The sequence below is a fragment of the Natator depressus genome, chromosome 2 (assembly GCF_965152275.1).
Source record: "Natator depressus isolate rNatDep1 chromosome 2, rNatDep2.hap1, whole genome shotgun sequence".
Classification (NCBI taxonomy): Eukaryota; Metazoa; Chordata; order Testudines; family Cheloniidae; genus Natator; species Natator depressus.
Genome location: NC_134235.1, coordinates 222,616,222 through 222,628,114, shown reverse-complemented (window position 1 = coordinate 222,628,114; position 11,893 = coordinate 222,616,222). Strand labels below are relative to the sequence as shown.

The 11,893-nt window shown below is 39.9% G+C and overlaps 1 protein-coding gene across 3 annotated transcripts; it reads right to left on the bottom strand.

Annotated features, from left to right (window-relative positions):
• Positions 1-1,210: 1,210 nt before the first annotated feature.
• RPP38 (ribonuclease P/MRP subunit p38) lies at positions 1,211-5,224 on the bottom strand. 3 transcript variants are annotated; one of them, XM_074945990.1, is made up of 4 exons: positions 5,112-5,224; positions 4,643-4,725; positions 3,734-3,844; positions 1,211-2,650 (listed from the first exon to the last, which is right to left on the bottom strand). In XM_074945990.1, the coding sequence occupies exons 3-4, from the start codon at positions 3,749-3,751 to the stop codon at positions 1,766-1,768; spliced, it is 903 nt and encodes a 300-aa protein (XP_074802091.1). In that variant the 5' UTR covers positions 3,752-3,844; positions 4,643-4,725; positions 5,112-5,224; the 3' UTR covers positions 1,211-1,765. The 3 variants fall into 3 exon arrangements, with proteins under 3 accessions (XP_074802091.1, XP_074802092.1, XP_074802093.1); XM_074945991.1 differs by having other exon boundaries at positions 3,734-3,799; XM_074945992.1 differs by lacking the exon at positions 3,734-3,844 and having other exon boundaries at positions 1,213-2,650.
• Between the last annotated feature and the right edge of the window lie 6,669 nt (positions 5,225-11,893).

Genomic DNA, 11,893 nt, shown 5'->3' with positions numbered 1-11,893 from the left:
CATATTGGGGCCTCCCATCTGCACCAAACTGGGAAAAGTGTATATTAGCCTAAGTCTGGGCTCAGCAATGGGTTATTCTGACCCTGGACATGGCAACCCACTGCTTGGGAAACACGATCTTAAACTACAAGGCCATTTTATTCCTGAATGAGAACAGCTATTGGTGGAAGGGTGGTAATGTGCTTTAATATAGTTGATTCATCTTAACTTTCCTGAGTGACAAGCCCCAAGAACACACATAGCAAAGCTAAAAATTAGTATCTGCCTTTTTTTTTTTCCAGGCAGGGGCCTGTGGGCATTTTGCTATTAGAAGCCTCTGCTACATTTAACCTTCCGATAGCCTCATTACGATGGAATCACTGCTTTTGACCTTTTTAATTTGTTCCCTTAACTTGTACATGAGTGGAGGGAGAAGCGGAATCCAGAATACAGGTAGCCTAGATAATCTTTGACCTGGAACATGGAAGTTTCTCCCCTATTTAAAAAAAATAAACACAGGCTCACTTAAAGAAAGAGGTTTTTGCTAGCTTTCTTCCTGAAGGACAGGAGTAGCTTTTGAGTAAAATGTGAGCTCTAAGTAAACTATTTTATTTTGTTGAGATTAGTTATACACTTTTTTTTATTGGAGTCTGAGCTGCTTCACTGTTCCCTGCTTCTAAACATCCTTACACAATTTCCTGCAAAATATCTGGTGTGTGCACTCATTAAATTCTACTGTTTACTATGGCAGTTTCTTAAAGTGCATTTCCCTTCAAGAGTTAAGTATCATACCATTTTCAGCTACTTGGAATTATTACTTTAAGGTCAGGCTTGACAAAGCCCTGGCTGGGATGATTTAGTTGGGGATTGGTCCTGCTTTGAGCAGGGGGTTGGACTAGATGACTTCCTGAGGTCCCTTCCAAACCTGATATTCTATGATTGTATGATTACAATTCTTACCTGCCATTTTACATACAACAGTACATAAAATATATCTGAAGTTATTGGAAATAGTTTCTAAACTCTCCCTTTATGAAATAGTTTTGACACTTAACTTCGACTTTGTATTATGTGGATTCTGTGAGAGAATGTCACGGTTTGCATACAGCAGTCTTTTTTTAAAATGCATTTTTTCCTGCAACAGAAGTATTTAATTATTCATGATGATGATCAAGACTAATGTTTTCCTTTAGCATATCAGAGACCAAATATATCTGGAAACCAGTTTAGCTTGCATCTCTTGACCAAAACCAACCTCGTAGAGCAGAGTATTGACATTCAAAAACAGAGCCTGTGTGTGTGCCTACCAGTTAGATGTTTGCTTGAAACATCTTATAGACGACCAGCTTTTAAAAACAAAGTTTATACCAGCATGGACACTTGTTTGAATAAACTTTCAATTTTGATATTCATTTGTTTGAATAGTTACATTTAATTTTAGAGTTTTGTTCTAAGTATATTCATTCCCTAAAAACAAAAGAATTTGCTTGATGCTTTTCATTAATAGCAGGTGCACATTCTAGAACTATACCACATACTTTTAAGCCCAGGCTCTCTAAACACTAATTAAGCACATCTTAGGAAAGTGGTTACACTTATGCACACTTTTATAGACTGCATGCTTTAATGTCAGAATAAAACAAATCTGAGTTCATCTTCTGTTGGTCAATTGGCTTTACATGTGAAGCCATGACATTTAAAAGCATCTAACTTAGTTACATCGGGCAGTTTCCAATACTGCATAATAATCACTTTACTCCACTGTAAAGACCTGTACTAAACTAAGTTATTTTGAAGCAGCTTTTTTCTTTTTGGGGGGTTTCCGTATCTTATTTGGATTTGGAACAAGCTTTTTAATTCTGAGAGCTTGTAAAGTTACATTTGAAGAATCCGACTTATTGCTTTCAGTACATTTCCACTTATGGCTTTGGGAGAACTCCTCCACTGAGGTCTCCATAAGCTCGGTATCTTGAATTTCCAAAGGATCAGTATATGCCTCCGCCATAGGTTGCTCACTTCTATGGTGAATCCAGGGCACATCCAAGCTAGGTATCCGTGGAATTATAGCTTCTACTACTTCAGTAAAAGTATCAGAATTCTTTTTAAAACCCAGTGCTAGAACAGATGTTAAGCCAAGCATAGGTGCTATGCTTTCACTAAGACGTGGAACCTGGCCAGCTGGGATTGCTCGACTGGCACTGAGCTGAATAAGGTGCATGGTGATCATAGTAGGTTTTGCAGATTTACACACCAGCACTAGAAGTAGTTCATTTTTTTCCAAAGATCTAGTAACCTCATTAATTCCAATAGCAAGCTGATTCCTGATGTTTAAGTCAGTCCATCCTTGTTCTTGTTGAATATGGTCTGTTTCCTTCTCCTGTGGAAGTACAATACAATCACTAGCATCACATTTTTCTTTAATTTGCCTTTTTGCAATAGAACGCTTTTTCCTCCTTCGAGTCTCAATCTTTTTAAGTCCAATATGTTTAATCCTTTCTTCCAAGGTCTGGAGTATAAAGTGCATATCATCTCCTTCTAGGGTATTCCACTTGATATCATATGGGTTATTTAAAGATGTTTTTACAGTAATTTTCTTTGCTTTACGGACTGATCCACCCCTGGCCTGAGTAACTGACATTTTGATGCTTTTCTCTGTGTTTTGACACTTCAGCTATGAATAAGAAAAAAGAGGAAACTACTAGTTAATATTTTAAAGATACCCAAAGTGAACAGTCTTTAAAAAGTGCCTCTCTTGGGCGTGCAAGTCAAACTCTTTCTATTGCAACAGATCTGTGTTTCTCAGTACTTTTCCTAATGTTTTAAGAGATTTAGAGCCTGTTTCACACCAGCTCAGTACCACTTTTAAAAAAATCTTTACATTCAGAAATCACCAATTAAATTAATAGGCAACAGCTTTAAAACAAAAGGAAGTACTTCTTCCACAACACAGAGTCAACCTGTGAACTCATTGCCAGGGGATGCTGTGAAGATCAAAATCATAACTGGGTTCAAAAAAGAACAAGATCATCAGGGATGCAACTCCATGCTTTAAGTGTTCCTAGTCTCTGACTGCCAGAAGCTGTTCTATTCATTGCCTCTGAAGCACCTGGCATTGGCTGCTGTCGGAAGACAGGATACTGGGCTAAATGGATTAGTCTGACCCAGTGTGGCTGTTCTTATGTAGTATTAGACTTCAGTAATTACTTGGCACCGTAGCACCTGCTCCATTCATTAATGAAAAAGCAACAAGTCAAGACTTGTGCCAAAAGTGATGCATCTGAAACTGCACAGAGGCTGCTAGAGGTTCTACAGATTAAAAAACTAAGTCAAAGCAAACTGCTGAAGTTGTAAGAAACAAATACATTTAATTTTTACTGCTGCACATCTCTATTTTGGAAACACTATCAAGAGAACAATGCTCTGAACCTATAGTATCTCAACTGTAGCAAACTATTTTATATTCTTGAATTCATGAAGTATCTTTACTTTGATTAGCAGTCCTCAATCTTTCCCCTTTTGTGATATAATTCACATTAGCAGGTGTTCTTGTTTATTGGCGTTTAGAAGATATAATTTTTTAAAACTAATTAATTTGTAAGATGTCTCATAAAAGGAGCAACCTAAAGGCTGAAGCAACTACAAAACAGAAAGGTAAGTATATGCTACTGCCGGAGAGGCTGAATGTGTGTACCAAGGGCACAGCCTAAGACGAGAAATGACAGCCTATGATGGAGTGGGGCAAAATGAGAATTACCTTTTGGATTTTCTTCATCTGAAGACTTTGAATGAGGGACCTTATGGCATATGCGTACCCTTCATACTGGACAGAGACCAAGAAAGAAGACAGTAGTGTAGTACACAAAAACTAGTAGGACAGAAAAGAGAGATTAGCCAGGCTCAGATCTCATTGTGTGGAAGGGGTTTTGCTCCATGAGATTTGATTTCTCTTCTCTCCTTCCCAAATAATCAGATTAAGGGAGAGGGATAGTAAAAGTAAATTTCCTATGGGTTCTCTACATTATGTGTACTTTGTACCACAATTTTATGTAATACAGATGCATTGTTTTTGTTCAGGTCTCATATAATATTGGGTCCATGGTCCTAAGATCATCCTAGATGTTATAAAGATGAATATTTTAAAAGTGAGTACATAAATGGGGCTTAAAAATACACTTGTGAGCGGGAAGCCTTTCCTGGGGAATGTGCGGGTTATGGCTACGTCTTCAATTTTTGTAGAATTGTTTAAGATAAGTTTTCAGCCCTTATGCATGCAAATGTAACATCACAAACATGAACCACGTATAACGTGCTGAAAGACACCTTCAACACTTCTGCTGTTAGGTAAAGCTATAAGCAACAGCAATAGAGTGAAATTAGCAAGTATCTAGTTAGTTTTGCAAGATCTTTCTAAGAAACTTCTTGACAACAGTGACGCTGTGAGTAATGATGCATTTTCACGTTTGCTGCCCTGGAAAGCTCTGAGCAGAAGAGGCAGGCACTGAAATTATTCACTGGATAAGGTGATCAAAAAAAGGAAGATAGGATGACTGCCATAGCTAAAGGAGGAATATAGTGGTAATCACCAGGAGTAACAGACTAGGATTATATCCCTGGACTAATCTGGTGGAGACCCTCACATATCACCTATAGCTTTTATATTTACCTCTGACTAGTAGGTTTAGTTCTCCAAACAGTAGATGTTCTGGTAAATATCTGAAGCCCTGTAGATACCTCAGAACATCGAACCTAAGAAATAATGGTAAACTGTGATTATGGGCAAAATATCAACATTTAGCCTTGCTTATCTGCTCCCCATTGGACTAATGTTTAAAACCTCCCACTTCTCTGTTCAGAAACTAAGAACAACATCCAACTCCAGTGACAGACCTGGAACCATGCAGCAGGTGCCCAACCCCAACTCATCTTAACTTATCCCCACCTGACCCAGAACCCCCCCTCCCCCCGGCCACCTCCTGAGCCGCAATCCCTCTCCCCCAAACTCCCGCCCCCACCTGACCCAGAACCTCCCAAGCCCCCTCTAGCCCGCAGAGGGGCGGGAACCCTTTAGCCCCCCCGTCATGAGCCAGATCTGCACCCCAACTCCCCCGCCTCGCACCGGGCCCTCTCCTCACCCTCGGACCAAACCGCCGGCCCCAGTCACGTGCCTCAACCGCTGCCTGATCCAGCCTCCGAGGGCCCCGCCGCCTCTGGCTGACGCCGGGCCTCTCGCGAGACTCGCCCCCTCCCACCAGGCCACGGCGCGCCCGGCCGCCGGCGCTGAGAGGCTCGCAGGCCGCGGTGCGCCCGCAACGTGCCGCCAGGGGGCGCTGCAAGAGCGGCCGCGCCGCGTGCGCCGGAACCCAGCCGGGCCCCGGTAGGCCCCGCTCTCTCGCTCCGCTTGTCGGCGCGTCTCAAGCGCCTGTCGCGTCTTCCGGGCCCGGGGTACCTGTGGCAGCCTCCGGGCCCGGGGTAGCGACGTCTGAGGGGCGGGGGTGTCACGATTTGCTGCCCCTGGACCTTCCTTTCGCCTCTTCTGCTCCAGGTCTTCCAGGGGCTACCGATTTGCCGGTAACGCTGTGCTGTGAGCCCTCTGCTTTTGGATAGCTCGTGGTGTACGCTGTATACCCCTGGGCACCAATAGAGAGAGGTATTTTAAAACATTTTTAAAACTTTATTATTTTAAGCTGGCATATGAACAGAAACAGTTTGCTTTTTGTTTCGAGATGTTTTCAAAAACAAGCATCTAAACGTATGTATAGATACAGAGTTATGAACCCCTTTTTGTCTGTACCGAAATGGACAGTAAAATTTAACTTCTCGATTACTCATTTATATTCCAGCTGTGTTATTCCAGGAAAAACAAAAATATTTTTGAAAACCATAACCCAATGTAAATTTTTTGTAAACTATGCACACTTTTTGCACTTATGCTTTCTCCTCATCAGTTATTTTTTCTTCATTTGTCCCATCTGGAATGCAGGGAATATGTGCCCACCTCTTACAAGTAACAGATGAGAAAATGAAATCACAGAATTAATAATGCTACACATAATTTTTATTCACTGATAACATTTATAAAATGCTATTCCTGCCACATTAAGCATTACCTAAGATTTGACTATCAGCATTAGTGAAAATGTTTACTGCTGTGGAGTTATTACAAGAATCCTGATCCTTAGGCAGGTTATTGCATTGGATCTGTATTCAACTGGCTAGATGTTGGGCTGTGACTTTTGTTCTTTTTACTACACACAAGCATATTCTGCTTGCTTATCTGCTCCAACATACGGTGTGTGTTTCTGATACAATTCTGTGTTTCATGCCATCATGCAATCTTCACTTTTTTGCACAAGTGACAAAGTTGCAGTATATGCAGTACTCTTCCGCGCTCTCTGAAAAATCAGTATAATGTACTCAAATGAGGATTACGTTATGACCAAATCTCTAAACAGAAATCTTGATTTATTAATTACTGTCAATTATTTCAGTTCAGTTACTGGTTTGTAAATGTTTTTTCTTTTTGTGGGTCATATTTTAAATTATACTGGGTACCGCAGACTATGTTTCTCAAACTTTTACTTTACTGCTGCTGGATATAAAAATATCTAATTTCATCTCATTACGCTATTAATAGCACCCATTCAACCCATTCACATTTTTTTTATACTTAGACATTATTCATACAGAGTTGCCCTTACTGAACCAAACCTGTGACATACCCCACTGTAGGGGTATTAAGATAACTATCTATGATTTGTTATGTGACATAATTCCACTCTTCCTGTTATCTTCACGTACTAATGAACCCATAGTATATGGGACAAAGTCATAGCGTCTTGTGTGGTTTCCACAGTACTGATGTCTTTATGCTGCAAATATGTTTCTGCAAACTTCTCTTCAGAAAACGCATCATAATTACACATAAGTAACAAACGATAATGACAGTTTGGTATTCAGTACCTTTAAGATGAGTGGTCTGCAATTGTGGCCATCAGTTTGTCTCTTGTGTTCAACAATTTTAGTTCTCCAACACTTTGTGGATTTTCCAGTTACTCGGGAGATGAAGGATATGAAATTTGTAGGGAGTACAGTAGCTGATCGTATAAATGGGTTTCTGCTTTTTCTTACAGTTTCTGAGCATGTTTAGTAATCCTTTCCTTCTCTATTTAATTAATGGTTGCAACGACTTAGTGCTCATATATATACACTTGGTTTGATATTATTTTCTCACTCTTCCGCTAGATATCACCTGATTTGCTGTCCTGTGTTGCTAATAACACCTTCTCACTCATGCTACATCTTGCTGTTTTGTGTCCACATTCTATGAAGTACTTAGCCATGCTCAAATCACACAAGTTCACTCAATGTCCATTAGTAAGTATAGTCAGTACAAGTACATGCTGTTTCCATTTTTCTTGGTAGCAATCAGGAATGTATTTGCCTCATTATTGTTACATCTATTGAATATAGTTTCACAGTAACACTACAAGTAAACTGGAAAAATAAGTATCTAAAAAATCACCTCCAGTTCCTCAGGAATTTTCTTTCATATGTCATCTCACAACACAAGGGTCAATTATTAACAATTCTTTTGTATCCATCAATGCTATCTGCAAGAGTAAATATATATACAAATATTATTGGTAATATGATGATTTCAACAATTTTATATGATTTCTCAAAACATTCCATTAATTTGTAATGTCTCACTAACACACAAGAGAAAAGCATATTGTGAATTCCTTGATCAAATCACTAGACTATATTCTTCAAATTTAAATTAACAACATAATAGTCTTCACACTAGCATTTTATTTTTTAAAACCCAGACCTCAAAATGTCAAGAGTTACATTAAAATTCCATTTCCCTTTCTGTGCATTGAACTTACTGAAAACCCACAATACAGGAAATTATATCACTGCTACGCAGCTGTGTTTGAAACTGTTATGTAATGCCACATTTAGTGCCCACAATCCCAAAGTACAATTGAAAACATCTTACCACAATAGCCCAATGACCTGGTACGTTGTAAGGAAGCAATAATATATCACGTTGCAGAAATCTACACTGTGTTCATCAGGAAAAAAATGTAGAAATGCAGTTATAGTTGCCAGTGAAGCAAACCATGCAATGTAGATTATACTGTATTTCCCAATGTCATTACATGATTAATATTACTCCTTTCCCACCGAACATAGCATTGTATTTGCTGTTTCACACTGTGTTTAACTGACTGAATGAAAATGTGCTTTGCCCATGTTCGGTATAAAAGCTTGTTAGCATTTACCTTCTTCACTTTCGTTTGTGTTGCTCTGTCCGCCAGAATGACAGTGGAAACTGCCGACAAGACCGCTTGTACGTGTTGACAGTCAAGCAAGTTTTTAATGGATTAATCGTTCTGGCACATAAAAAACACAATGCAGTTCATATATACATACATAAAAGGGATCCTTAGTGTTACAAATAAGATCTGTAAGATGGATTACACACCTTTATGTTTTTTTTAAGAGTTCATGTGCTTTGTCTTTCTTGCTTTAAAAACTGACTAACCTGTGCACATACTTGTGTTTAAGTCATGGCCCCACTGAACTATATAGCAAAACTAGTGTGGCCCTCAACATGTCAAGGATTGTGTCAGTTATGAGTTTGAGTCACCTCAAAATATGTTTCAATACATGTTTGGCAGCAGCAAATACAGTGAAATGTTGCAATTACAGGTTTATATTGACATTTCAAGACTATTCAGACTTCAATATGTTGTACCACATATTCATCGGATGGTTTACTTACTGATATAATTGATACTTTCATGTACCATCATAATAAGTGGCCTATCTTTCCACCTGCTTTCTTGACCACACAGCTCAAATACTCATCAATAACCTACAACACATGATGAAAGAATGGGTACAATTTAAATAATATTTGATGAATCAATCCAGTCACCATCCATGTTTACTGCTACTTAAATGCACCTCATCACTCAGCCATACTCTTGGTTTCAGGCGACAAAATAAAGAGCCATACAATTCGATTTTTCTCACTTTAGCCTCCAGTCTCTTTTTGTGTTTGGGAGTCATTACAAATTTGACTAGAAAAAAAAGTAACACATATTACATGCATGGTAATACAGTTTCCTTTTTCTCTGTTTTACTGTTGTGAATGCTGCCGCTTTTTACATGAAACCTTTAACATTTCAAAAATGGAAGTATGTTGACAAACTGTTTTGTTTTTTTTTAAACAAGGTGTGGTAAGCACTTACCTTTCGGAAACCGTTCTTTGTCTTCCCCATCCTCCATAAGCATGTCATCAACATCACCTGGATCGTTGCTTTCAACTTCTTCTTCTATGCACTCCTCTTCTTCCATTGCTCTGACCTCCATGTTTATCACTGTGCTGTCATGAGACTTGTGAGATACATCACCACCCATTTTTCCAATCTCTTCTGAGGGTGGTTTTTTTTCAGTGTCACCCACAGCAATTTCCATTTCAGTGTTTTCCTCTGATCTGCTTTCAGCACCTAATGTTGATGGCACTGAGGGAAACGTGATGATGAAATCAAGTGTTGCACTTACGGTATTACCAGTTACTTTCCAAGCCATTGATTAATTATAAGGCATAAGCATATCAAAGTTATCTGTATACTGTAAGGGTCAGAATGTCTTGAGTACAAGGGGGGGAATTTCAGTGTATGGTTAGAACTAGATGTTGTTGTTTTTTAAAAAAAAAAAAAAGTAGAAATCATTGCTCAGTGAACATATAGTGATTGTTGTTGCTGCTTGAGAAACGAAGCAAAATCATAGGGGTTTTTGGTAACATTTATAATTTATACTCATTTCTCATATAACTGACAAATTCGTTTGTTGCACCACCTACATAGGTAGCAAAGGAGATTTTCTGGAAAATTTGAATAAAACCAGTGATCCTAATCCCGGTTCCATTGAAGGTAAGGTTTACACTCCAGTGTTGGGACATTCGGACCATCATTTATATACTGAAGATTCCAGTGTAATGTATCTGTATTATATGAAAAAAAAAAATTCCTTGCCTTCCAAAGAAAAGTTGACAGCAAATCGATGCAGGTTCAGTCTGCCTGCTTTATTCATTCCTTCAGGATATGTGTTACTCTTCATCTATGGAAAAACATTTTGCAATTTTTTCCTCAAAAGATTTCCCTGAGTATCGTTCACAGAAGAAAACAGTTATGTAAGTGCAAACATGTAGTTTCAATCCATATAATAATCACATTTCAGTTAGTAGCTGTGACATATACATTGCAGACATATAAACAGGGTAAGCCAAAATCAACAAGAGGTCCATCAATGGCTAGTAGCCAGGATGGGCAGGAATGGTGTCCCTAGCCTCTGTTTGCCAGAAGCTGGGATTGGGTGACAGGGCATGGATCACTTGATGATAACTTGTCTGTTCATTCCCTTTGGGGCACCGGCCATTGGCCAATGTCAAAGGACAGGATACCGGGCTTCATGGACCTTTGGTCTGACACAGTATGGCTATTCTTATATTCTTATGTTCTATTCATAGGCCAATCACAAGAGAGACATAAGTAAATTGGAGCTATGTGCATAATTTTGATGTATTTGTGGTTTACAAAATCTGGCTGTAGTAGATCGATGTAGATCAAATGTCGTTTGAGATAATCACCTACAAGATCAAAACCCACCAGCCGGGGTGCTTGAAGATGATGTGTTCAGAAAACAACAGAACAGATATGGAAACCCTCTCCTTACCTGCCATAATGATTTGTAGTAAAGTTAATTTTTTGCCTAGTACAGCGCTTTTGGAGAAAATAGTTTTCTACAGTTCTGAAGAATCTGAAATAAAGAAACCGTATAATGTACACATTTCAGTATCACCATGATCATAGGCATGTTACCAGATTTACCTGTTACTTTGGGGTATGCTCACTTGTTAGGGTTACTGTTCTGAGGGGCGGGGTGCTGTAATTCTATCAATGAACTGCTTGTGTCACTTGTGTTTTCATACGGAGCTCTACTTCTCCCTTCTGCAAGTTCCCTCTCAATGGAGCTATCCTGCAGGATGTAGGTGCCCCGGGGCTGGGTTCCTTCAGCCCCGGAATCAGATGCGCGCGCGCGCACACACGTATGTTGACAGAGCGCGTCTGAATGGACCAGGTCAATCAGCACTCCCAAGCTGACCCCTTATAGGTCCCTGGACTCAGCAGGCTGAGTTGAACAGCACTTCCAAGCTGCCACCCTCCTATGCCACAGGTTCAGCACGTCCCTATACCCACTGTCATGTTACAATTGTTCTGGTAGTAACCCACTTGATGAGCAAACCCCACAGGATTTTTGGGCGCTGCTGGGATCTTTAGCTTAGGTAAGAGGAGCCAAAAACACAAAAAAGGGAGGGAGGGAGGGAGGCAACCAGCCTAACCATAAAAGTTATTTATTGTCAGGTAATAACAAACAGTTACAATATTAAATCTAGCTTAAATTTGGTTACAAAAGTCAGGTTTAGAAAACTATACCCGATCACACAAGTCAGAGTTAAAAAGTTTATACTAGGGGAAGAAAAACAGAGAGAGAGAGAGTTGGCTTCTCACCACTCTGAGAAGCTTGAACCGGTCGGGGTTCCCAGGTGGTGGTGGAAGCTGAGGGTCTGGAATGCTAGAGACAGGCAGAGCCCCCAGTGCAGTCAGGAGAAGATGAAGTCCCAGTGGAACTGATACAGAGTGGGGGGGGGCAGGAAAACCTTTTGTAGTGATAATCAAGGTGGGCCATTTCCAGCAGTTGACAAGAACGTCTGAGGAACAATGCCGGGGGCGGGGGGGAATAAACAGCCTGGACTTCTACATAGAGTGCTTCCACCGATGTGCACGGCCTGAAATTGTGGAAAAGCAGCATCACTTGCCCCATAACCTCAGCCGTGCAG